The following is a 27,580-nucleotide window of genomic DNA, read 5'->3' on the forward strand; positions in this document are numbered from 1 at the left end:
ACCATTCTCACGAGGCTTAAACATTCAGGGAACAAGAGAAAGAACACTTCAGCTCCCTCCATCTCCTCAAGTCAACTCCATCTCCTTCAGTGTCCAGACACCAACTCCCACCTCACAAGTCAAAAGGCTTCCCATGACGGACAGGGAGGGAACCCTGGCCTCTGGGGTGGGCGGACAACTATCTATAAACTCGTTTAGAAAGATGGTTCCACAGATAGAGACAGGATTTAACTCAACTTCATTACAAAAATACTAAAGAGAAGCAAAATAATGTGGGTGTCTTGATAAGTTTGTTTTAAGGGAATTTGCCCTCTAATGAGTACACAGTGAAGTGTTTTGAACAAACCTATTTTCCTGCATTACAACTGATACCCCCTCCAAAAATTAACAACTATTAAGTGTGATGTAATCTAAAAGATCTGAAGCCCTAATTATTGAAACTTGGAGGGGTGTGTGGGGGTAGCGGGCCATACATGTCTGTACATAAAGGCATTTCCCTGAGAATGGTGTTCACAGCTTTAACCAGATCTTCAGTGGCAGCTATGACATTAAAAAAAAAAAAAAAGAGGATTAACATGATAGGGGTTCAGTTCAGTTCAGTCGCTCAGTCGTGTCCAACTCTTTGCAACCCCATGGACTAGAGCATGCCAGGCTTCCCTGTCCTTTACCAACTCCCAGAGCTTGCTCAAACTCATGTCCATCAAGTTGGTGATGCCATCCAACCAGTTCATCCTCTGTCGGCCCCTTCTCCTCCTGCCTTCAATCTTTCCCAGCATCAGGGTCTTTTTCAATGAGTCAGTTCTTCGCATCAGGTGGCCAAAGTACTGGAGTTTCAGCTTCAGCGTCAGTCCTTCAATGAATATTCAGGACTGATTTCCTTTAGGATGGACTGGTTGGATCTCCTTGTAGTCCAAGGGACTCTCAAGAGTCTTCTCCAACACCACAGTTCAAAAGCATCAATTCTTTGGAGCTCAGCTTTCTTTATAGTCCAACTCTCACATTCATACATAACTACTGAAAAAAACCATAGTTTTGACTAGATGGAACTTTGCTGGTAAAGTAATGCCTCTGTTTTTTTAACATGCTGTCTAGGTTGGTCATAGCTTTTCTATAGGGGTTAGGGCTATACACATGTCAAAACTCAACCATTGGTATGCCTAACATAACAGCATTTCATTGTATGTAAATTTTACCTCACAAATTTAAAGAAATTACAAATTTGTTTTGAATTCTTGTGGATGATGTGCAGGCTGAAAGGTTTAGGGGGAACTGAACTGATGTCTTCAATTCACTTTGAAATGTGTCAAAAATAAGACAAAATGATGGATGGAGAGCGAGATGGATGGATACATGATTAAGCAACGTTAATGGCAGGATCTAGGTGAAGGATAAATGACTGCTATAAAATTGTTTCAACTTTGCTGTATGTTGGGCATTTTTCATCACAAAATGTTGGAGAAAAACACTAACCCGTAATGTATAAAGGAGTGGGAAATCCACAAGAACCGGGTCCTAGCCCCACTTCAGGATGTGTGACCTTGACATATTGCTTCCTTTTTCTGAGCCCCAGTGGCTCAGCTGTTTAGTGGGGAGAGAAAGTGGGTAACTGTTGCTGTGACACCATCCATTATGGACAAAAATGGTGTTGTTCTGCAAATCTGGGCATCTCGGAAAAGAGATTCTTTAAGAAGGAATGGCTTTGAAAGCAAAGACTGCTCTACTGTGGGCCCTAGCGGCCTAGCTTGTGGTCATTTTATCTCCTTGTAATTGCTGGGTGCTATTTTGAGATATTAGTCATTTTGAGATATTAGTCCACCTGAATTTTTCTTCCTTACATTTCCTTTTTCCTCCCTCCTCCACTTTCCCCTTACATCAGAGAACCAGCTTGGGGAAGGATGTGACAGGGCAAAAGGCAGAAATAGCCTTCAGGTCTTTCTGGCGGTGTTTTCCAAACTCCCAAAGCTCAAAGGTTTCAAAGAATAAATGGACAGAGAGTGTCTGAAAAAAATTCAAAGGGCAAGGAATGTAACCTGACAAGAAGGACATTCTTCATGGTGAACAAAAGGAAGAAAGAGGAGAAAACATTCCGAGAGTCTCTTGCAACTGGCAAGACCCCAGGTTGTGATGTTTGTCCAGGAAAAGAGATTTGTTTTTCCCCATGTTGGGTCCCAAGTATCTAGAACATGCCTGACAAGCCGTGGAAACTTAAGACAGATTTTCAAAGGATTTTTTGTTTTTTTGATGCGGGCCACTTATAAAGTCTTTATTGAATTTGTTATAATATTGTTTCTGTTTTATGTTTTGGTTTTTTGGCCAAGGGGCATGTGGGACCTTCAGAACCGGCGCCCTCTGCGCTGGAAGGTAAAGTCTTAACCACTGGACCATCAGGAAAGTCCCTCTCCATACACACCGTTAATGAGTAAGTGAATGACTGGGAGAGTAAGTGAGCAGATTCTAGAGGAGCTTATAACCAGAACGAAGGGAAGCGAAGCCACACTCAGCCGCTAACAGCCTCCCCCACCCCCTGTCATTTCCAGCCTCCAGACTTCTGTGCACCATATCCCTCTGCCTGGAACTCAGCATCCCAGTGGGACCGAAGGCCATGGCGCCAGGCTGCCTGGGCTCAGATCTGAGACTTAACCACTTACTGTGTGGTTCTGGGAAAAGTTACTTAACCCACTCCGTGCCTCAGTTTTCTCACTGGTAAAATGGGGACAATACTAAAACCTACAACAGAAGACTGCTCTAAAGATTAATGAGTTGATGTCTGTAGAGCTCCCGGCATGTAATAAGAACTCAACAAAAGGAGCTGATATCATTTTTCTTCTTTTCCTTGACACAAAGCTGCTCTACCCAAATAACCCTTATACATCTTATAGAGTCAACTCAGCCATGGCTTCCTTCAGGAAGCTTCAGGTACCCATCTGGGTGCTCTCAGGGTACAATCACATTATTTGCCACATTGCAATATAATTATCTGTTATCTGTCTCTCCCACTAAGCTGTGAGCTCCGCACAGGCAGAGATGAGCTCTTATTTGTCAATGGATACAATCTAGTAGTCAGGCCCTTCCTGAATGAACATCTATGCTTACTGAGCTCATCCCTCCTTCCTACGTGTAACAAGCCACCTTTCTCACACTCTAAACACCCATCACTCCCAACTACCCCCACCTCCCATCTCACGCCTCAGGTACAGCATACCCAGGACTTCCCTCTGCTCTTCCAGTCTTGTTCTGCCCTATTGGTTTTACACAACTGACCATCAGCCAAACCCAGTCTAAACTAGAGAGCAAGGGTGCTAATTGATACAAACCATAGACGCTTCCCTGATGGCTCAGAGGGCACAGAATCTGCCTGCAATGTGGACGACCTGGGTTCAATCCCTGGGTTGGGAAGATCCCCTGGAGGAGGGCACAGCAACCCACTCCAGTATTCTTTCCTGGGAAATCCCATGGACAGAGGAGCCTGGCGGGCTACAGTTCATGGGGTTGCAAAGAGTCAGACAGGATTGAGCAACGAACACTAACATTTTCACATAGAAGGTAGGCAGTTCGTTACATAACAAGAGGGACTTCACGTAACAAGAGGGGCTTCTGTGAGCTTTCAACATCAGTGTCCTTTCTCCTAAAAATGCTTTTAAAAATCTCTCTTGGAATCTAGTCTATAGATGGATGGGAACCTCACTCTTTCCTAATAGCCTGTCAAGAATTTACATCTCTCTGATGCTTTTCTATTTTTTTCCAATTTTTTAAAAATACTTTTCCAGCTGCACTGCACAGCAAGTGGTATCTTAAGTTCCCAAATCAGGGATCGAACCCATGCCCCTTGCAGTGGAAGCTCAGACTCATAACCACTGGACCACTGCACTTCTTTTGATGTGTGGATGTCAGATGTTGGGAAGTATTTAAACACAAAATATTGGGAGTTCCTAAGTCATTCCGGGAGATGGTTTGGTCTAAGGAGGTTTTGTACAGCACAGCACAATGGTAAGAACACTGAATGGGTGTTCCAAAGAGAAACATCCAAAAACCTGCTCCTTCTGCTTTTTGTAAGAACAGTCCCAATTTCTGTGAGATAAAACTATAAATATGGTTAAGGACTTGCAGATGGCTGCAATGTAGGCAGAAATGTAAATAATGGGACACTAGTTGGTGTGTTAATAAGGAGATACTCAATTGAATGGGGGGGGGTGTACATAAGGACATGGGCTTCATAACCTCCAGGAGCATTTTACAGCTCTGATCACGGCTTCTGATTGTTCTGCCTCCCACCATGATACCACAGGGAGTCATGATGTCCACATGATTTCCCATGATTCTACAAGACCCACTGTTTCGTGTTTTTTCCCCATTATCCAGGAATAAGGGTAGTCATCGCTCCAAGGGGTGGGTCCCAGTCCCCATAATACGTGCTGTTGACCTTGGACCTGGTCCTTAGGACCCTGTGTGGTCTCTTTCCTTTTAGAATGATGTTGTGCAAATTACAAAAAACCAACAACAACAAAAAAGAATGCTGGCATTGATTAGATCGTCTAACCTGCAGCTCCTCACTTTAGAAGGCACTGACTGGGAATCATCTGTGAAGTCTGGGTATCTATCAGGATCCTCCAGTGCTGTCCCCTTCATACATACACCCATTGATGCCCCAGATATTTAGTGATGCCCATCGTACTAGGTGCTGGGACAGAGTGGTGTCGAAGCCAACACAGCCCTGTTCTTGTGGAGCTTAAATGCCAGTGGGAGATGCAGACACTAATCAACCCAACATAAAACCACAACTGACACAAGTTCAAGTTCAGGATACAGAGAACGTCTACAGTAAGTGGAGGTCCAGGGAAGTGTTCTTGTCTGTGAGACTGAGCTGAGACCTACAGGAAGGGGAAGAGCGACCTGCTGGAAGAAGACAAAAGGACAAACACTCCAGACTGAGGGAACAGAGTGTGCAGATGCCCTATGATGGGTGGTGGCCTGGAGAGGATGAAGGATTAAAACACAGGATAGATAATGAGATCACCACAGTACATTTTGTCTGCCCTAAGAGCAATGAGGGGGCTTCCCCGATGGCTCAGACGGTAAAGAATCTGCCTGGAATGCAGAAGACCCAGGTTCGATCCCTGGGTTGGGAAGACCCCCTGGAGGAGGGCATGGCAACCCACTCCAGTACTCTTGCTTGGAGAATCCCATGGACAGAGGAGGCTGGTGGGCTACACAGTCCATGGGGTCGCAAAGAGTTGGACATGACTGAGCGACTAACACACACACAAAGGCAATGAGACACCACTGATGAGCTTTTCAAAGAAAGAGAACTGACTGGACTTCCATCCTGAGCTTTGCCCTGCAAGATCCTTGACGGCAGATACGAAGCCTGGATTTCAGGAGCCAAAGATGAGGGAACCCTCAGATCTTTCAGAAGCACATATAGTCTTGTGTCTCTGGAAACGGTGGGATTTCAAAGAGCATGTGACGCTCAGAGCAGATGACCGCTGAGTGGCGAGTCCCACCACTGGACATGCCTCTATGGTGCGATGAAGTGGGGCGACTCAACACCACAGGCCGCATCTGGCCTCGAACTCCCTCTGATCTATCTGCCTGAGATCAAGGAGCAGGGCTTGGAGTCCCAACAATGACACCAGAAGGATGCTGGGGAGATCAGAGGGATACCCAGGTGACCCGGGCCCCTCCCAGGTCCCCTCCACCCTGGCCACCATGCCCAGCTCCCAGCTGCAGTTGAGTGTTGGCTGTTAGTGGCTCCCAGCTGCCCCGTGTGCAGAGAGCTGCCCTCAGCCATAGAGAAGCCATGGGGCCTGGGAGGTAACATCTCCCTCCTGCTTTCAATCCCAGTAGCTGGGAGCAAGGTCTCAGTCAGCTCAGGTTGTAATAAATACCATCAACTGGGCAGCTTAAATGGCAGATGCTTATTTCTCAAAGCTCTGGAGGCAAAAAGTCTGACATCAAGGTGCAGGTCCTGGTGACAGCTCTCTTCCTGGCTTGCAGGTGGCCACCTCCTTGTTGTACCCTCCTGTGGCCATAAAGCCACCAAGCCCCTCATAAGAGCCCACCTTTGTCTAACCCTAATCGTCTCCCAAAGACTCCAATTTCAAACACCATTTCACTGAGTTAGGGCTTCCACATGTGAATTTTAGGGGGGACACAATTCAGAACAGCCCTCCAGCCTTTAGAAGGGGCTGACCCTGCACTGTCACGTGTGTTCCAGAACTCCACAGAGTCTGCCTGAAGCTGGTCTTCAGCGGAGATCACACTCTCATTCAGCATTTCCCTGCTCCATCCTCACTCCTCATTTCATGAGCAGCTCCAATAAATCACTTGAACAAAAATCTCCAACTCAGGTCTATATTTAGAGAACTGCAGTCAAAGCATCGGGTTCTTCTACCATCAATCAATCGACTGTCTCAGGCCAGGTTCGGACCGTGCCTGGCATGGTGAGCTAGCGATAGCAGGTAGGAGGCCGGGTGCTCATCCCTGCTCTGCACATGACATCAGGCAAGTGATCCAGCCTCACCAAATCTTAGTTTTCTTGTCTGTATGTCGGCAACACCACTACCTCCATTGGATGACCCCATATCAAAGCACCTGGAAAATCACAAACCACTATTAATATACTGGTAGCTACTCAGTTAGTGCTAGCAGAACCCTGAGTGTGCAGATATTCAGTCCCTAACTTTAAGGGAGCCCCCACTTCCCTTCCTTCCCCTTGTTATAGATTGAATTGCATCTCCCTAAAAGATATGCTCAAGACTAATCTGAATGTGACCCTGTTTGGAGATACAGTCTTTGTAGATGCAGTCAAGTTAAGATGCTGCTACTGCTGCTGCTAAGTCGCTTCAGTCGTGTCCGACTCTGTGCGACACCATAGATGGCAACCCACCAGGCTCCGCCGTCCCTGGGATTCTCCAGGCAAGAACACTGGAGTGGGTTGCCATTTCCTTCTCCAATGCATGAAAGTGAAAAGTGAAAGTGAAGCCGCTCAGTCGTGTCCGACTCTTCGTGACCTCATGGAATGCAGCCTACCAGGCTCCTCGGTCCATGGGATTTTCCAGGCAAGAGTACTGGAGTGGGTTGCCATTGCCTTCTCCGCAAGTTAAGATGAGATCATACTAGATTAGGAGCTTCCTGGTGGCTCAGATGGTAAAGAATCCACCTGCAAAGCGGGAGACCTGGGTTCAACCCCTGGGTTGGGAAGATCTGGAAAAGGAAATGGCTACCCACTCCAGTATTCTTGCCTGGAGAATTCCATGGACAGAGAAGCCTGGTAGTTCACGGGGTTGCAAAGAGTTGGACATGACAGCACAGTACAGTGTGTAAGTTAACAGTATACAATGTATTGATTTGATACATTTGCATAATGCAATATGATTACATCCCTGCATTAGTTAAGGCCTCTATAATGTCACATAATCACTTATTTTTTTATGATGGAAACAATGGATGGGCCTTGAGGGCATTATGCTGTGCTTTAGTTTTAAGCACTGTGCGTTCAACGGGTTGGTTTAAGACGGGGCTGTCTACAGTAACATATGAGCCAGTGTAGTTCCTAGAAAATAACAGTAGAGAGCAGCAGAGTCTCATTTTTGCCCCATCTGCCCAGGAAGTTCACAGACGGTGGGGGAATTCAGCTTTTCTTGAGGCTTCTTCTCCTTGAGTGAGTGATAGTTACTCAGTCATGTCCGACTCTGCAACCCCATGGACTGTAGCCTGCCAAGCTCCTTTGTCCATGGAATTCTCCTGGCAAGAATACTGGATTGGTTGCCATTTCCATCTCCAGGGGACCATCCCAACCCAGGGATCAAACACCTGTCTCCTGCATTGCAGGCAAATTCTTTACCATCTGAGCCACCAGGGAAGCCTGCTTCTAAGAGACATTTCAAAGAGACATTCTACTCCTTAGGGACCCTCAGGCATTCCATTGGGACAAAGTCAGCCGCTCACCTTCCTTTCAGAGGAAAAAGCAAATCAAATGAAATACACATTCTTTAAGAGCCTAGTGGGTGTCAAGAACCTCCCTTTAAAACAGTTTATATTTTACAGGGATATTTTTCAACTTTTATGGGGTAGAGACCGAGTGCTTCAGAGCAGCTGAACCATTCTGGAGCCTGAGATCAATTTTTGCAAAATCAATCCCTTCTATGATCAGTTTCCTAAGATACCAAGTCATAAAACCTTGTTTAAATTAATTAGTGATGAAGTCTAAGAAGTTTGACACAAGCCTTGGGGAGAGAATTCCTTCAAAGTTTCAGTTCCATCCTGGCCCAGTTCAGTATTGGATTTATCACAGCTTTATGGCTAGGTTGGGCTTCTCCAGTGGCTCAGAGGTAAACAATTGGCCTGCAATACAGGAGATGCGGGTTCAATCCCTGAGCTGGGAAGATCCCCTGGAGAAGGGCACCCAACCCACTCCAGTATGCTTGCCTGGGAAATCCCACGGACAGAGGAGCCTGGCTGGCGACAGTCCATGGGGTTGCAAAGAGTCGGACACAAATGAAGCGACTTAGCACACCCACTTAACACACATGGCTAAGTTACCCATCCAGCCAGCTGCATTTCCATTCTGTTTGAGCTGCATGTGTCTGAGCCACGTATTTCCTGAATGCTCCATTAGGAGGGCCAGACACCATGCTGCACCTCTTCAGCAGGCTCTATTATCCCTCTTTCTTATATTGTAGCATGAAGTATTTCAGAATTGCAGAAAGTATGGAGAATAACAGAACAGGACCAGAGCAGTAACCATCAGGTTTAAGAAAGAAACACTGCAAATACGCAGAGAGCCCCAGGGATGAACACTGCATCTCTTCTCTTCCCTAAGATGTAACACTCTCCCAAACTGGGTGTTTATCAGCAAGACTCTATTTTGCCACTGGAAAAGTTCGGGGAAGAATCAGGCATCCATTCTCTGCTATGATAATAAAGGAAACAGAACCTCATGCTCCAAAGATATGGAGTGGAAGAGTGAGGAAGGAGGGGAGGGAAAGGGGGTGGGGAACAATAAGGAAGCTGGAAACCTTTTTTTCTTTCCCCATGGAAGAGATGAACCAATTACATTGCCCATCATTATGTTATATAAAAATCTAGAAATAATAGATCTGCAGGGTAGAAATAAATGAACAGTAATTAAGGAGGCAACAGAAATAATCTAAATTTGAATTATTTTTCACCGTTATTAGGATGAAAACCATTTCAGAGTCCAGTGTCTGGCTTCAGAGTAGGTTTAGTCCACCGGCCAAAGCCTGCCATAAAATTAAGGTGTTCAGCATCTTGTCTGCTCTATTGGCTGGTGACAACACCTCTGAGGTCTTGGAGAAAACCAAGTACTCCCGCGGCTCCAGCTCTGAGCTCCAGCGCCCAGGAGGTGCTGAGAGCCTCGCCCTGCGGGGTGCAGTTTCTAAGGATGCCTACGGCGGGGAGAGGCTGGAATGGGGTGGGGGCAAGGGTCGAGGAGGAAGGCAGCATCGCCGCACCTCCCGCCGCGCCCCCGCGCCGCCCATCCCATCCCTCGCTCCCCTGACTCAGCGCTCCAGCCGGGTCCGGGTCCAGCGGAGCCGGCGCGGGAGCCCCAGCGCCACCTACCGACAACAATGAGGACCTCCCTCTCGATGTGGGCTTGGATGTAGATGCGGCCGCGGCGCTCCGTGTGGTCCGTGCCGCAGAGGCTGGGGACGTTCATCACGCAGCGCTTGTGGACGTTCATCATGCAGGCTGCGGGGACAGAGGCAGGGCGCGCGGCTCAGGCTGGTCCAGGATGGACCCCTCTGGTTCCCCTCCTTCCCTCCGAGGCGGGCGGAGACCAGCCTGCCCTTCCCGGGTCTCATCCGAAGGTCTTGCTTCTCCAATTGCCCCCCTCCCAATCCCTGACACCCCAGGCCCTCATGGACAGAGGAGGTGGAAGATGTTCTGTCCTCCCCGGAAGGTTGGGGTACCCCGCACACTCGCAACGGCTCTGAAGCCAGAGTCACCAACTCCCGTGACACAGGGGTGTCTAACATAGTGAGGGAAGGTGCGGGTGTGGTGGTCTTGGCCAACCAGAGAACACAGCAGCTCCCACTGAGGGCACAGCCCTGCAGGGTGCACGCCAAAGTTGCCAAGATTTTCCCATTTTTCAGGATTAAGCAGGAATCCTGACCTCTCCGGATTTTTAAATATTGACGATAGGTTGGATTCCCTGGAAAGAGTCTGAGAATGGGAGTTGTGAGCAGGTTTACAGTGAGGGGCCCCCGGGAGGGAGGAGCTGGCCCATGAGGAGGCCCTGCGGCTGACAAGAGGAGAGACTCGGGGGCTCAGATGACCCTTCAGTGTTGTCCCAAATTGACACAAGAGGGCCTGGCCTTTGCCCCTGCACCTGCCAGTCTGTGGTCATGAACCAGCCCTGGGAGGGGCATCATCTTGGAACCTGAGCTGAGCCCCCACAGTACCCACTGTAACTAACTGCAAGAAAAAAATTTAGACCCAGGGCAAGATGAATGGAATATGTCTGCAAACTGAATCTGACTGGCTGAAGTCTCATGTGTGATGTGATAAATTCTGGCTCCCTGTCCACACTCCTGGAGTGCCTCTGTGCTTCTTTCAATGGGTAGCTGGCTTCCCCTAAGCCCCACGGCTGCTCCAGGCTGTGCCTGGAGTCCAGTGTTCACTAGGGGTCCCTTGTTCCAGTCTGAGAAGTCAGGAGAGGCTGGGTCACTCCACAGGGCATTTCAGGGGATTCCACAGGAGCTGGGGGCATGGCATCCCTTCTCAGCCCGCCCAACCTCCAGGAGGCAGCAGGCAGATTAAAAAACGGTAAATGAGTTGTGAGGAGAGAAGGATAGTGAAAGGATGGAGAGCCCCCTGGAACCTGTCTGCCCAAGTTCAGGGTCCTGCGTCACCACCAACTTGCTAACCCACCACACAGGTATGAGCAAGGCCAATCTAGGCCCAAAGGACAGCCTTGAAGAATCATGCACTAAATAAATGGTAATTGTTGGTTATTGTTACTCAGCATCATGCAAGGGGTACCCATCCCACCCAGGACTTGGGAGAATGTGCTGCAGACTCGGGCCCCAAACCATGAGGGAGCAGCCCAGGCAACCGAGGGCACGTGTACTTACTGTCACATTTCATCCCCTGGTGGATGAGTCCATAGAGCAGTGACCCACAGTGGTCACAAAACGTGGGGCTGGAGTATGTGTGGATCTTGAACTTGTGTTTGCTCCGGGGGTCCTGAGGGCCAAAGAAACAACAAAAGAGGCCGGCATCAGTGTGGCATGCCAAGGTTTCAGGCTGCACTCAGCATCACTGGAGAACTCGCTGAGAACGGAACTTGGCCCCCATCATCCATCATACCTGCTGGGACCATCACAGGAGCTCTGTATCCAAACACCATGCTTGATAAATAGTCACTGAATGAATGAATGAATAAGATGGCTGATGGCTCCCATTCTCACCCAGCTTACACACTCACTGTGCCCGGACGCACTCCATCGGGGAACCCAACCTACTGACTCTTGCCGGCAGCAAGGACTGCTGCTGCTAAGTCGCTTCAGTCGTGTCCGACTCTGTGAAACCCCACAGACGGCAGCCCACCAGGCTCTGCCATCCCTGGGATTCTCCAGGCAAGAACACTGGAGTGGGTTGCCATTGCCTTCTCCTAAGGACTGCAGAGACAGCAAGCAAAACACCAGACACATGAGGTAGAAGGGTCCCCTTGTCTACTTCTCTGTCCTTTATCTTCTGAGCAACTTCCAGATGATCTAAAACCCAAGGCATGAAACATCCCCACTTGGAGGCATTTGCTAGGACCTCATCATCTGCAGGACAGAGTTCAAAGTGCAGTGAATAGTCTGCAGATTGTGGCAGTGACTACTAGTTTTCCACCAATGCCCAGTCTTCCTTTCAATAAGAGAACCCTCGAGTTGCAGCAGATCACACGGCTATCCAACTATAGACCACATTTCCCAGTCTCCCTTGCAACTTGGTATGTCCATGTGATTGAGTCCTCACCAATGGGATGTATGTGTTTTTGTCATTCCTTTAAAAGAAAGGTGTACATCCTCCCAGGCTTCCCTGGTGGCTCAAATGGTAAGGAATCTGTCTGCAATGTGGGAGACCTGGGTTCAACCCCTGGGTTGGGAAGATCCTCTGGAGAAGGGAATGGCAACCCACTCCAGTGTTCTTGCCTGGAGAATCCCACGGACAGAGAAGCCTGGCGGGCTACAGTCCATGGGGTCACAAAGAGTCAGACATGACTGAACGACTAAGCGCATACAGCCTCCCAGGATTTTCAGGTGGCACTACTGGTAAAGAACCCACCTGCCAGTGTAGGAGATGTAAGAGATGTGGGTTCTATCCCTGGGTCAGGAAGATCCCCTGGAAGAGGGCATGGCAACCCACTCCAGTATTCCTGCCTGGAGAATCCCATGACAGAGGAGCCTGGTGGGCTACCGTGCATAGGGTCACAAAGAATCAGACACAACTGGAGTGACTTAGCATCCTGCATAGTGCAGCCTCCTAGGCCCCTTCTTCCATTCTCACTGGCTGGAAGATGGTGAGAAGTGGAAGCGACCACTTTGGACCCACTGGCCCTGCACTTTGCCCTTTAGACAGACATCTGAGAGAAAACCTGCCTTCTGTCTTATTCAAGTCACTATATTTGGGGGTTATTTGTTACAGCGGCTCATATGGTTCCCTAACTAACGTGCCCTTCCTAACCTGGCAGTGCAGTGTAGAAGTTAAAGGTACAGACTTAGGAACATAAACTGTCTGGGTTCTTCTTAGATGTATAATTTTGAGCAAGATATTTAATTTCTTTGTGCTTCACTTTCCTTGTCTGCACAATGAAGAAACTGATAGTGCTGTAAGCTTACACGACCATTGGGAATAATAAATGAATTAACCTATGGAGAGATCTTAGAACTGCCTGGCACACAGTAAGCAGTGAAAGCTTTTGCATCATTATTATTATTACATCGTCCATGTGATCCCAACTATGCCTCCAACACACACTGTGTTTTCCGTACACAGGACTGGTTCATACTCCCAAACAAGCCATGCCCTTCATGACTCTCTGGTTCCACGTGATGTCTGTTTCCTTCAAGAGATGCTCTAATTAAAAAAAATTTCTTCTTCTCTTTCCCAACTCAGCCTGCAAGTTGCTTTCTCCATGAAAAAGTATATTGCAGAAGAGAAGACAAGGGACCCAGGTTCCAACCTGAGGCTGATCTGACATTCTAGCTTTTGTCATAAGCTACCCATCTCTTCTCCAATCCATTCATTCACCCATTCACATCTATTTATTGATGCACGTGCCTTTCCTAAACATATTCTAACAGAGACAGAAAATGAATGAATAAGGAAACAGACACAATAAGTAGAAATTATTTTATGTGCTATAAAAACAATGAGCATTTCTCCTTAGGAAACTGTTATTTTCAAAATGTAAAAATAATCCTTATACCTTCTAGGCTGGCTAACATTTTAGAAAACTGATACTGACAATACCAAGTGCTGATGTGGAGAGAGCACAGTTGGAACCCTCCTGCAATATTGGGGGAATGCAAAATGGTAGAGTCACTTTGGAAAGTAGCATGGCAGTTTCTTATAAAGGTAAACATCCCCTTATTATATATGACGCAGTATTCCCACTCCTAGGTGTGAAATGAATACATGAATCTACAGAAAAACCTCAAAGTTTATAATCACCTTATTTATAATATCCGAAGTCTGGAAACAACCTAAGTGCTCAACATTTTAACATGTGAATTGATAAACCACATGTGGTGTATTCACACAACTGAATACTTCTCAGCACTAAGAAGGAATGAACTACTGATATAGGTAACCTTTCTGAATCTCAAAAGCATTAGGGTAAGATAACCATCTCAAATACATGCTGTTTGCTGCTGCTGCTGCTGCTGCTAAGTTGCTTCAGTCGTGTCCGACTCTGTGCGACCCCATAGACGGCAGCCCACCAGGCTCCGCCGTCCCTGGGATTCTCCAGGCAAGAATACTGGAGTGGGTTGCCATTTCCTTCTCCAGTGCATGACAGGGTAAAGTGAAAGTGAAGTCGCTCAGTCGTGTCCGACTCTTAGTGACCCCATGGACTTCCGCCTACCAGGCTCCTCCGTCCATGGGATTTTCCAGGCAAGAGTACTGGAGTGGGGTGCCATTGCCTTCTCCGACATGCTGTTTAATTCCGTTTAAATGACATTCTAGAAAAGGAAAAACTAAAAAAAAAGAAAGAAAGAAAAAGCATAGCTATGGGGACAGAAAACAGATTGGTGGTTAAGAAGGATCAGAGGAGAAAAGGGAATTGATAACAAATGGACAGAATGTAGGAACTTTTATGGGGTGACTTTGAATGAGCTATATTATCAACCATGTAAATTTTACTGTACATATGTTTTAAAAAGTGAATTTTGCTGCATGAAAACTCGACTTCAACAAGTCTGCCTAAAATATCCTCCATCCCTGAAGGCTTTTGTTGGCCTGTATCTTCTTAATGAGCTACAATGTTTCCTTCCTGACTTTCCAAGCCTCTGAGGTCAAGCAGGTGAAAGGGTGACCCTTGCATAGCCCTGAACAGCCCAGGTTAAGAGGCAGCGTCAGCTCTGCTCTGGCTGTGGGACCTGCAGAGCTCCAGGATTCAGAAGGACCCCAGCTGCCACCTCTCCTGCTCGAGGACTGAGCTGCTACCCCAGTAACAACATCAGGGCTTGGAAATCACAAAGCAAAAACTACAGGCTCCCAGTTGATGGCTTAACCAGCCATATTTCCATCCCTGGGCACCGAGACTAAAAAAAAAAAAAAAAAAAATACATCAGGTTCCTGGAAACAGTCCCAGTGCTCTGTGCCATGAAATGCTTCCCACTGCCTGCCCTGTGTGAATCCACCTTAAAAGGTGAGAAATGAGTACCTCAAACCCACCTGTTCATGACCCGCATTGGCCTGAAGGGGGAGCTCAAGGCTTCTCTCACTCCCCTTGCTGGCTCAACTCTGCAACTCCATAGACTGTAGCTCGCCAGGCTCCTCTGTCTATGGAATTTTCCAGGCAAGAACACCGGAGCAAGTTGCCATTTCCTACTCCAGGCGATCTTCCGGATCCAGGGATCGAACCCAGGTCTCCTGTGTCTCCTGCACTGGCAGGTGGATTCTTTACCACTGTGCCACCTGGGCTTCTAAGGAAGACTAGAGCCCATCTGGTTGGTTAAATTCCAGGACGCTGATTGGTCCAGCCAGGTCTTTAAAGCCACGCCCACCTTTAAGTAGGCGTGGCTTTCTCTTCCTTGCCCGTAACTCCCTCCTCTCCAAGAGGCGGCTGGGTCCAGGTCCCATGGTCTCACCCTAAGAAGGGTGGGCATGAGTGGCCTGGACCAACTCCACTCCAAGTCCTGGGGGAAGGTCTCTCTCTTCTCTTGGTTCCTGTGCTCCCTTCTGGGTTCCCTGATATGCTGACCTTATAGGAGCCAAGAATTAGTTTTGAGGATGTTTTAACTGTCCTTAGGCCTACCTCATGCTGAAAACTCCAATACTTTGGCCACCTGATGGGAAGAACTGACTCACTGGAAAAGACCCTGATGCTGGTAAAGATTGAAGGTGGAAGGAGAAGGGGACGACAGAGGATGAGATAGTTGGATGGCATCACTGACTCGATCGACGTGAGTTTGAGCAAGCTCCGGGAGTTGGTGATGGACAGGAAGCCTGCGTGCTGCAGTCCATGGGGTTGCAAAGAGTCGGACACGACTGAGTGACTAAACTGACTGAGGCCTACCTCAATAGAAAAAAAGGAGTCCCCAAGGGCCTCATGAGCTCTACTTGGAGATCTGAGGCAAAGCTCCACTAACAATAAAGTTGCTCTTTGCTAGCACTGCACTTTCCTCTATGCATATGTCTTAGTGGGGAATCTCAGGGAGAAGGAATCAAGCATTCCTAACCAGACACTATTGAAGGGAAGAGCAGCTGAGAAACAACAGCGCAGCCTTCAGGCAGGGTCCTGGTTCAAGATTACTTGAGACCAGATTAAAGGAGTGTAGGCCCTGCACCTCCTAATCCTATCAGCAACCCCGTCCTTGAACCATCGCTATAAAACTCCTCACCAAACTGTCCTGGGTTGGGACACACAGTTTCAAGGGCAGGAACCTGCTATGGCCCCCTTTGCCTGGCAAAACAATGAAGCTCTTCTACTTCACCCAAAATCCTGTCTCCAAGATTCAATTCAGCACTGGTGCACAGACGCCAAGCTCTCAGCATCACTATTAGTAAAACATAATTAGTGGGAAGCTGCTATGTAACAGGGAGCCCAGACTGGTGCTCTGTGATGACCTAGAGGGGTGAGAGGGGGGGTGGGAGGGAGCCTCAAGCAGGAGGGGATATATACATATAGTTGTGACTGATTTGCACTGCAGTACAGCAGAAACCAACACAACATTGTAAAGCAATAATCCTCCAATTAAAAAACTTACAAAAAAAAATACCCTCTCCATCTTAGCAAGTCTCTTCTGCAGCAGGAGGTGCCAGGATGCACAAAGAAAGAGAAGGAAGAAGAAAACAGTGATTGCAAGCTGTCCATATGCCCAGTAACAGCCATGTGGAAGGGGTTACTCATTCTCATTTCAGTGATGATGAAAAGAACCCAGTCTAGAAGGAAGGACCTTCTCCAAGGTCAACCAGATGGCCCCTGGAGGGCTGGGACTCACCCCAGGTGTGCCTGGCTCCAAAGTGGGGATACAGCAGGGTATTCTCTCTTTCCTTTGCAACCCCCAGCTTCATTAATGCCTCATTCTTCAGGTCCAGCTAAAATAGCACTTCCTTTCTGCTTTCCTTTGTTCATTCACCCAGTAAATGTTTTCTGAGAGCAAGGTTCTTCCCAGGCATTGAGGGTACAACTGTGAGCAAAGGAGACAATGCCTCCTCTGGTGGAACTTATGTTCTAATGGCAGAGAGAAAGCAGAAAGAAATAACTGCCATGCCCCTCACCCCTTTGGGCTTCCCAGATGGCTCAGATGGTAAAGAATCTGCCTACAGTGGGAGATCTGGGTTTGATCCCTGGGTTGGGAAGACCCCCTGGATGAGGGCATAGTAACCCCACTCCAGTATTCTTGCCTGGAGAATTCCATGGACAGAGGAGCCTGGCTGGCTACAGTCCATAGGGTTGCAAAGAGTCGGACGTGACTGTCTAACACCCACCCCTATCTTTCCCATCACAGTATTTATACCACTGTGTTGTAGCTGTGTGTTTTAACTGCATCTCTCTCATGCTTAGCTGCATGCAACATGAGGGAATTTTGCTCTCCATGATATCCCAGAGCATATATTGTACTTGACATATAGAAGGTGCTCGATAAATATTTAATGAGTGAGAGTTAACATTTAGTGAGTGTTTAACTCATGCCAGGAGCCACTTGCAGGGAGTTATCAGACATTAACTCATTTAATCGTCATAACACCTCTGTGAAGTTTGTACTGCTTACTACCCCATTTTACAGATGAGGAAATCAAGGGACAGCGAGGTATAGTGACTTGCCCAGGGCTCCCCAGCCACTGCGAGCACTGCATGTCACACAGTAGGTGGAATATAGTGAGAGGTCAGTGAGCTGTGATGGCAGGACTGGGCCGAAGTCATCACTATGAAGCACAGAGAGGCCCTAGACGATGCACATGACCTGGACAGTCCTGTGCAAGATGAATTACACCAGACAGGGGAAAGAAAGGCCACTCAGGCAAGACGCAGAGGAAAGTCTGTTTCTTTGTGGTTTATTAAGAGGCTGATGGAGGCTCCTCCAATCTCATTCCCTTGCCTCCTCTTTCAGGAGGGCTAAGGCTTGTAAATACCAACTCCACCCATCCCCACTCCCATCCCCCATGCCTGCTCTCATCTGTCAGACCACCCAGAAAACCAGGTCATCTCCTGATTGATTCTGGTCCCTTCCCTCCTTCCACTTGGGAGAGCCTGGAACAAAGCCACACGCCCACAGTTGGGGTCCTTAGGACACGAAGATCCTCAAGGAGAATCATTCAGGGTGCCTGTCTATGTCTGCCCAGGCCCAAGGGGCGGGTCTGCACCTGGAGATGACCCTCCCCCAAACCTGGACACAGGTGACCGGTGGAGAGGTGGATGCTGGGCTCAAGTGTCAGGGGCCGGGCAGTCAGGACACACGGAGCCCTAGGGCTGAGGTGGTGATTAGTGACAGCAGGTTCCAAGGAGAAAGGAACAAAGACAAAGGCTTCATGACCCCAGGGATGGAGCTCCTGGTTGCAGTCTCCTAGGGGCCTGGCATCCTGCCCTCCAGTTCCATCTGAGTCTCCTGTGTCCTCTAAAATTTATCCTTCAGGCTTAAGCCAACCTAAGCAGGCATCTGCTACCCGCACTGGGAGGAGGGGAGGGGGGTGGAATAATTGTCAAGATATTTACAATCACTTTGGCTCAAGTATGGGCAGTACTGCCCACTGACTGATCAGAATGGACTGCAGGGCCTAGCTACGCTGGGAGTTAACACTTTAGCTGCCAGATCATGGCAAGGTAGGGTGGGGAGGGGCTGCTAGGGAAAGAAGTGGATGGGTGGAAGGTGGGACGGGGAGGTTCCAAGGGCCCAGTGGCTATTCACCAATCAGCAAATAAATACTTCATCATTTTCACAACTGGCCCAGTTGTGCTGGTGGATACAGCTTAAATGGCAGCCCTGCCTCTAGCCCGAAGTACATTCCTTTCCCAGCCTCTGAGGCTGTGGCTATTGACCAGGATGAGATAAGGGATCCATGTGGCCCCTAAGTCAGAACTCTCCCCCCAGGTCTGTCTGGATCCTCGTCAAAGACGCAATGCCCAGCCCTGCCTCCATCCCCCCACCTTGTCCTACAGTTGGCTTCCCCAGCCCAGCCCACAAGGGCTGGACCCCCTCCAGTGCATCTGCAGCCCAACCCCACTCCTGGCCCGGGTCCTTCTTCATGTTCAGAGGTTACCATCTGGATGCCAAAGGCCACACCCAGTTTACAAACAAGCTGTATTTGGCCCATATGGAGCTTCTTAAAAATATCTTAAAAATCCTGAAATGTCAGAAAAAAATGTAGATTTCTGGTTCCTTTTGAAAACTCACAAGTTGGGGCAACACTGGACACATGTTCCTCTGGGCGGAGCAGCAACGGCACCCTTTAGATATAGGATAAGCTTCTAGTTCTCCACGGCTCCCATCCTTCTCTATTGTCTCACACCTTGCCTGCTTCACGCTCTTCCCTTCCCTACCTGGCCCCCGTTTTGGGGTTGGGTTTGTGACTTTTGCCAGATTCCCCATCCTCTCTCCCTAGGAGTCACTGGCTGGGTTCCAACCTCATGTGGACATAACCTCATACTCCTGAATGATAAGTTCATGGGGCTAAGTGCCAAGAGCTTTCAGAAATGGGCTTGAAATTTCTGTATTCGACCCCCAGCATCATCACTTGACCTCTAGAGTCCCTGGTCATCTCTCTCACCCCTAAGAAGTCAGGTTCTCACAGGATCCTGGCATGATGCCTCTACCCAGTGTTTCATGGCATTGAGCTCCATCATGCTTCATACCAGGAAAACTCGATTTCCAAGTTTTCTTCCACTTCTGATCCTGATGCAAGAGATTGTCAAATAACAACAATAAAATGATAATTAACTACTGTGACTCTCACTGCCACCACGAATTCACAGTGCTCTACCAAGCACTGTGCTAAGGATTCCATATCACATCATTATTGTTGTTCTTGTTTAGTCACTAAGTCCTGTCTGACTCTTCGTGACCCCATGGACTGCAGCCCACCAGGCTCCTCTGTCCATTGTCCCAAGCAAGAATACTGGAGTCAGTTTCCACTTCCTTCTCCAGGGGATCTTCCTGACCCAGGGATTGAACCTGTGTCTTTTATGTCTCCTACACTGGTACGCAGGTTCTTTACCACTAGCACCACCTGGATATTATATCACTAAACTCTCATAAAGGCCAATGACATAGGAGTTATGATCCTGGTATTCCAGATGACCAAACTGAGGTTTAGAGAAGTAACTTATCCAAGGTCACAAAGCAAGAAAGAAGAAGAGACAGGACTGTAATCAAGTTGTCAGGTTCCAAATACGCAGTAACAGAGTGGGGACACCTGAGGGTCATCTGGTTGCTCCTCAGCCTTCCCAGAGGGTCTCCCACCCAACAGAGGGTTACAGATGATGACACCCCTCATCCCACACAAATGCAGCACCAGCCACTGTCGGGTCACTCGGAACTCCCCACCCCCACCCCAAACCAGAGTCTTCACTGTGAACTCCCCAGGACCAAAGGACGGGCCCATTCCAGCTCAGCATCTTCCGTTCATCACCTGACTCGCGGCTTATGCAGCTAAGGATGAAGGAAGCACAGATCAGGGGGAAAAAAGAACTGTAAATCTCTAAATCACAACCCAAAATAGCCTCTCTCAGTCTGAATGGGCTTTATGGCTTTGTGCACAGGTGGGCTGAAATTTGGCTGAGCTGAGGCAAAGCTGCAGGAATACGGAAGCTGTATTGAAACACAAAGGTCATGAAAGCACACCACAGCATCAGTCAGAGAAGAAAGTCAGGGCAGCCTATAAATTCAGACTGTGTCACCCCTGGCCCTTTATAGACCACAAAAGCCTTGAAGGTATGTTTCCCAGGAGGTAGACAGGCAAGGCACACCTGGAGACCCTGGCTGGAAATAGTGTCAGAACAAAAGGAAGCTTGCAAGCCTGGGCTCTGGAGTTAACTGTGCAGCCTCAAGCAAGTGACTCAAGCACTCTGCGTCTCTGCCTCCTTGTCCATAAAGTGCAGATAAACACAGAACCTACTTCATCGACTGGATGTGATGACTAAAGCTCCCAGCACTGCGCCTTGCTCGAAGGATGTACAGGCTCTTGAGTGTATTATTCCAAAGAGAAAAGGTAATCATGGCAACACTTCCCAAACTTCAGTCTTGATATGTCATATTTTTGCATGCCTACATTCTACATATAAAATTATTTATTAATAGTTGGCACTGTTTTTTCACTTAGCATGCCACTTTCACCTATTTTCAAACCTATTTTAACCTATTTTAAAATAAAACTAAGAGTGTGAACTTGTGGGATCAGTGTGCAAATTATGTTTTTTTCTAACACACCTTAAAAATGAAATAGACAACCCTTACAATGAAATTTTAAGATGTTCATCCCGCCGGACTGCATTAACAAGCTGTGGAAACACAGACATACATATGCGCGGTGAGTAGGCCGATCGGCATTACCTTGTGGGGGCAAATGGGCATGTATATCAAAAGTCCAAATGCTTCTCCCTTTTTGAGCCAGCCATCCCACTTCTGGGAATTTATCCTGGAGATAAACCCACATGCAGAGGAAATTTTATACATGGTTGTTCACTTCAGCATCATTTATAATAGTGAAAGATTTTAAATGAGCCAAATGTCATAGGGATGGAGATACTCAAATAAATCTTACTGCAGTTACACAATGGACTATACCATTCAGGTATGAAAATGAAGTTTTCTCCACTAAAGAGGAAAAAATCTTAAGGGTATATTTTTAAGTGAAGTCGAAAAAAAAAAAAAAAAAAGAAGCAGAACCCAAGGTGCAGAACTATGCTGCAGGCAACCTTTGGGTTGAGAAAGTAAGGCAGGATAAGAAAGTATATTTTAAATTACTCAAACCTGCAAAAACAAATGCTAGAAGGAGAGGCTGCAAGAGAAGTTAATAAAAAAGTGTTTCTTTAGGAAGGTAGGAGGGAACAAAGTGGAAAGGAATACGACTTTTCCTTATATAGCTCTGTAGAGTTTTGATGACAGTAGAATATTTTCGTGTTTATCTGGATACCCCGAAACTCCCACAGCACGTACCAGCCCACTGGGTAACCCAACAGCATGGCCATGTCCCAAACTGCAAACAAAATGCCGAGAATTCCTGAGAGACAAACAGGCAGGGAAACCTTAATTAGGACGATGTGGACTGAGATTTTGTGCACATGAAATGCGTAGAATGTTAGAAGCTGTAATTACACAGTTGAAAAGGGGACACTGTAATTTGGTGAAGATCTTTCATTGTGTTCCAGAGAGCAGAGTGAATAGTGCTGATGAGCTGTGTAGATGCTCCAGTGCCTGCGGGGGGAGAGGGGGGTGTGATACCCACGCCCACTACGACCCCGGCCCCTTGAGCAAATAAGTAATTGTTCCATTTAAAGACAAGCTTCCGCTGTGTCAACTTCAGTAGGATTTTAAATATGATTTCCTGGGTTACAATCTGCACTGGAGTCAGTGTCAACATTAGGGGTTAATTAATAGCCACATTCAAATTTAAGACATAGCTCTTGCAGTTATTAGCTTCTGGACTACAGGGCAAATTATTTAACCCTTTCAAGGTTTAGTTTCTACATCTAAAAACTGGATAATAATAATTACTGCCTAAGTTAATGGGAGAGCTCAATGCATTACTGCCTGAAAACTGCCTAATAGTCACTGGTGGAAGTAAATATTTTTAAATATTCACTGTTATCATTCATTTTCTGTCCATAGCCTTTGTCCATGTTTAAATTCAAGTTTACTTCTTTCTGAATGATTTGTAACAAGCTTCCTATACAACTTAAAGAACATTACCCACTCACCTATGATATACATGGTAAATATTTTCCCAGTTTTTCACTTGCCTTTTAAATTTTGTTGATCTTTCTTTCAACATCTAACACTGCAAGTGTGTTTGTGTGTGTGTGTGTGTGTGTGTGTGTGTTTTAATATCTATTTTTATTTTGTTTATTTGGCTGTGTTGGGTCTTAGCCTGCAGCACGTGGAATCTTTAGTTGCGGCATGCGAACTCGTGGTTGAGGCATGTGGGATCTAGTTCCCTGACCAGGGATCGAACCTGGGCCTTCTGCATTATGAACACAGAGCCTTAGCCACTAGACCTCCAGGGAAGTCCATGTGTGAGTGTGCATGCTTAGTCATGTCTGACTCTTTGAGATTCCATGGACTGTAGCTCACCAGGCTCCTCTGTCCATGGGATGTCTCAGGCAAGAATACTGGAGTGCGTTACCATTTGCTTCTCCAGGGGATCTTCCCAACCTAGGAATCGAACTCGCATCTCTTATGTCTCCTGTATTGGTAGGCACATTCTTTACTACTAGTGCTACCTGGAAATGATCCACTTATTCACCAAGTGTTTGTTGAGTGCCTGGTATGTGTCAGAAGCTGGATGAACAAAATCAAACACAGGGTCTGCCCTGATGGGCTGCCAGCCTAGCTGGGAGGAGACAGTAAAAAGGTACAAACAAATGCACACTTCTGAGTGCCGTGCAAGAGAAGCTCAAGGTGCTTAAAGAGTTTATGGTGAGGGATTCTGTCACCAGATCTGGGAGGCTTCCCCGAGGAGGTGAAGTCTGAGCTAACATCTGAAGGACAGAGGGTGGAACCTGGACCTGGGGCACTTGTCAGGGCTCTGCACCCCCGGGGGGTACTATTCAGCTGCAGGCATCCTGCTTCAACACAAGCAGACCAGGCTGATCTGGTCTACCCCCTGCCTGGCTCCAAGCTCTGCCTCAGCCCCCATCCCCTGTCTTCAGCTTGGATCCCTCAGCCGTGAGACCCCAGCCCTCATGATAGGGGACTTAGTAGACAGCTCGTGAGCCAGATTCTCAAGGTAGATGGTCCAAATTCTGTGCCAGCTCTGTTACTTCCCAGTCATGTAGCTTTGAACAAGTTCCTCAAGCTGTATAAGCCTCAATTTTCTCATCTGTAAAATGGGGATCCACTACAGCAAGATGGCATATACTGCGAAGCTGGGCTTCCTGGACTGAATCCAAACTTAACGACTTCTCATGTGACTTGGGGCAGATTACCTAACATTGTTGTGCTTACACCTCCTCATTTCCTAAAAGGTATTTATTTATTTGGCTGTGTTGGGTCTTAATTGTGACACGTGGGATCTTCGATCTTCGTTGAGCATGCAGGATATTTGTGGAATGAGAACTCTTAGTTGGGGCATGTGGGATCTAGTTCCCTGACCAGGGATTGAACCCGGGCCCTCTGCATTGGGAGTGCAGAGTCCTAGCCACTGGACCACCAGGGAAGTCCCACCTCATTTTTAAAGTAGAAACAATAATAATAGCACTAAATGTTCACAGGATCATGAGATGCTATTGAGTTAATTTTTGTAAAAAGCTCAGCACGGTGCCTGGCAGTTAGTAAACACTCTTTGTGGGTGGAATACAATAAATAAACAAATGTTTCAGCTTTTAGATTTGTGAGCATTCATGAAATCATGATTATACCGTGCTTATCAGCACAGTGACTGGCAGACAGTGTGTATTTGATCGATGTCAGCTTAAAATAAAAACTACACCTATGATCTTGGCCAAGTCACTTCCATGCTCTGGTCTCAGTTCCCCCTTGAAAAAACAAGGGAGTTAAGCTGAGTATTACCCAAGGGCCCTTCGAGTTCTTACACTCTACCTTCTGGGCTGTTCACACAGCTCTGCCCTGCCTCTTCCTGTGAATTCACTGCTCAGAGTGTATAGTAGCCTTTCAGGGACCAGAAACACTGCCACAGATCACACCCTTGCTTTATAAATAAATCCTCCATCAACCACAAAACATGAACAACCAGCCTCTCCCCTAGCTTCCCCTTCCACCCACAGCGCCATCAGCCAACAAAGGGAGGGGCACCCCACTCCCTGCTGTGTGCAGGTCACTCAAATGCAGGACCAGGACACGAGGTTACTGAGGTTACTTAACTTGAAAGATGCTCTCAGCTTGATTCCTGGACTCAGAGCACCATGCTGGCTTCCTGAGAGCTTCCTCAGCCACAGAAGCCCTGGCACCCCCACGTCTGCCTTTCAGAAGAGCAGAAAGAGCTCTTATGTAGAAGGACATGCAGGACGCTGCTGAGGCGAATGCCTGTCGGGCCACCATCAGCACCTGGGACTCTGGACAGCACAAGCCCATGTAGGGTCTGATCCTAATGACTCTAACTCTGGGCACTAGAAACATGGATCCTAAACCAGTAGGTCCATAGAGACAAGGAACCTAACTGAGGAAGACAAGTCCTGTGCACGCCAACTGATTACCCTGTCACCAAAAACATCCCTGGGACACCACTCTGTCAGCAGTTATTAAAGAGCTCTCATGTGCCACGTGCTGTCTCAGGTAGGGAGTGATCCAACAGCAGACGCTGACCCCACCCCAAGGGCTCTCTAGATTCCAGTGGGGGATAACCATCATCATCACCGTGATCATCATTATAGTAAGAGCTAACATATGCCAGACACTGTTCTAAGAGCTTTGTGCGTGTGGGCTAGGTCGCTTCAGTCGTGTCCGACTCTGTGTGACCCCATGACTATAGCCCACCAGGCTTCCCTGTCCATGGGACGCTCCAGGCAAGAATCCTGGAGTGGGCTGTCATGCCCTCCTCCAGGGGATCTTCCCGACTCAGGGATCGAACTCTCATCTTTTATGTCTCCTGCTTTGGCAGGCGGGTTCTTTACCACTAGCGCCACCTGGGAAGCCCTCTAAGAGCTTTACATATAATTAATTCATCTGACCCTCACTGACATTGTACAATAGGTTTATTATTCTCGTTTTACAGGGGAGAAAACTGAGGCTCAGAAAGTTAAGTAACTTGTTCAAGGTCACACAGCTAAGCTCTTGTTCATCATATAAATAAGTGACCCTATGATGTGTGACAGTAAGGAGAGGTATGCAGGGTTTTAGGAGTGCAAAACAGGCAGAAGTGACCTGGTCAGGGAGGTCAGGGAGGGCTTCCCTAAGGAGCTGAGCTGTGGCCTAGAGGATGAATACAAGTCAATCAGGGTTCTTAAGCCTCAATGCACATTAAAATCAACAGAGAGGCTTTGAGTCAATAAAGTCTGACTTCATTTGTCTGCAATGGGCCCAGACACCGGCATTTGGTTATAAAGCTCTGCAGAGGCTTCAAATATGCAACTGAAACTCCCTGAGCTCAAGGGGAAGAAGAGTCAAGAAGCCGCCGGCAGAGGGAAGAGCAAGGCATGTGCCTTGTGGGGGAAGAGCTGTTGGGGAGGACGGGAGACTGAAGGAAGGAAGCTCAGTCTCGGAGGGTGAGGAGAGAGGGGTCAGGAAGAGGCTACAGGGATTGATGGGGCCAGAGCATGCAGGGGCTGGGAGCAGGGCAACCATATCCTTCTCTCCCAGAGGAGATCCTTGTGAGAACAGTGGGACTAGCAGGAGCACACATTCCTTAGGATCCCAAGGCAATAGAATAAGCAGGTGTGTATACGGGCCAGTGTGACAAAGAAGGATGTATGAAGATCCTGCTTATGGACCCGTCAGAGAATCAACGGTGCCTCTAAAACCATGGGAAGCCACTGATGTGTTTTCAGCAAGAACAATGACAAGATCACACCCGGTTTTTGGAAAGATGACTCCGCAGAATGTCTCAATACGGAAATGACAGGCTGATGAGACAGAGAGGAAGCGGGGCGTCGGGACAGGAGGCTGCTGCTCCAGGGAGAGTGGGTGGAGCCTGGACGAAGGCCTGTCTGTGGGGATGGACTGTCTGTGGGGGGTGCGCCTCGTTTCCTTTTCTTACACTGCAAAAGAGCTTCTTACAAATTGAAGGTTTGTGGCAACCCTGCATCTAGCAATTCTATCGGCACCATTTTTCCAACAGCATTTGCTCACTTTCTGTCTCTGTCACATTTTGATAAGTCTCACGATATTTCAAACCCTCCACCCGCAAAAAGATTACAGCCTGCTGAAGGCTCCCACGATAGCATTTTTTAGCAATAACATATTCTAAAATTAAGATATGTACATTTTTTCTTTGGGGGGGGCTACCCTGGTGGCTCAGATGATAAAGAATCCGCCTGCAATGAGGGAGACCTGGGTTCAACCCCTGGGTTGGGAAGATCCCCTAGAGAAAGGCATGGCAACCCACTCCAGTATTCTTGCCTGGAGAATCCCATAGACAGAGGAGCCTGGCAGGCTACAGGCCGTGGGATCGCAAAGAGTCGGACATGACTGGGCAACTAACACTTCCACTTCACTGTTTTTTAGACATAATACTACTGCATACTTAATGGGAATACCGTAGAGTATGAACATAACTTCTACATTCAGTGGGAAATCAAAAAATCCATGTGATATTTCCATTACTGATGGTGTGGAACTTAACCCACGGTATCTCCAAGGTACGCCTGTAAATGTTAGGTTTGATTATTATTTAGGAGGTACAAAGTGATGGAGAGAGTATGAGGGTGGGGAAAGTCTAGGAACAGAAGAGGCCCCAAGAACTGACCCACGCTCAGGGGAATTTTGGAGATTCACAGGTAAGGGATGAAGAGGCTCAAAGGCAGAGAGTTGCAAGAGGAAGGGCTGAGATGCAGAATCAGAGGAAAGTCAGAACCGATGGGCTGAGTTTGAAAGCAAACAGGTCCAAGATTCTGAGTCAAGCAAACACTTACATAACACGCAAGGCACTGTTTTAAGCTCTTTGCACGAACCAACTTATTTCACACAACATCCCCACACAGTAGATAGATTATTGTCCTCATCTTGAAAATGAAGAAACCAGGGCACAGAGAGGTTAAGCGGCTTATCCAGAGTCACGCGGCCAGTAGTAG

At 47.6% G+C, this 27,580-nt stretch overlaps 1 protein-coding gene and 2 non-coding genes across 4 annotated transcripts in view; 1 reads left to right on the plus strand and 2 right to left on the minus strand.

Moving 5' to 3' along the window:
- Positions 1–27,580, minus strand: part of PRKCB (protein kinase C beta) — a 367,575-nt gene that overhangs the window by 165,642 nt on the left and 174,353 nt on the right. For both annotated transcript variants that reach the window (XM_081554487.1, XM_081554486.1), the window contains exons 4-5: positions 11,097–11,208; positions 9,583–9,711 (exon numbers count right to left, since the gene is read on the minus strand). In XM_081554487.1, the coding sequence (XP_081410613.1) occupies positions 9,583–9,711; positions 11,097–11,208 (241 nt within the window). The remainder of the gene's footprint in view (positions 1–9,582; positions 9,712–11,096; positions 11,209–27,580) is intronic.
- TRNAS-GGA (transfer RNA serine (anticodon GGA)) lies at positions 5,055–5,127 on the plus strand. Its single transcript has one exon. It is a non-coding gene; the product is annotated as a tRNA-Ser (tRNA).
- Positions 23,979–24,051, minus strand: TRNAG-CCC (transfer RNA glycine (anticodon CCC)). The gene has a single exon. It is a non-coding gene; the product is annotated as a tRNA-Gly (tRNA).

The sequence above is a fragment of the Giraffa tippelskirchi genome, chromosome 13 (genome assembly GCF_054371585.1).
Source record: "Giraffa tippelskirchi isolate mGirTip1 chromosome 13, T2T-mGirTip1v1.2.pri, whole genome shotgun sequence".
Lineage (NCBI taxonomy): Eukaryota > Metazoa > Chordata > Mammalia > Artiodactyla > Giraffidae > Giraffa > Giraffa tippelskirchi.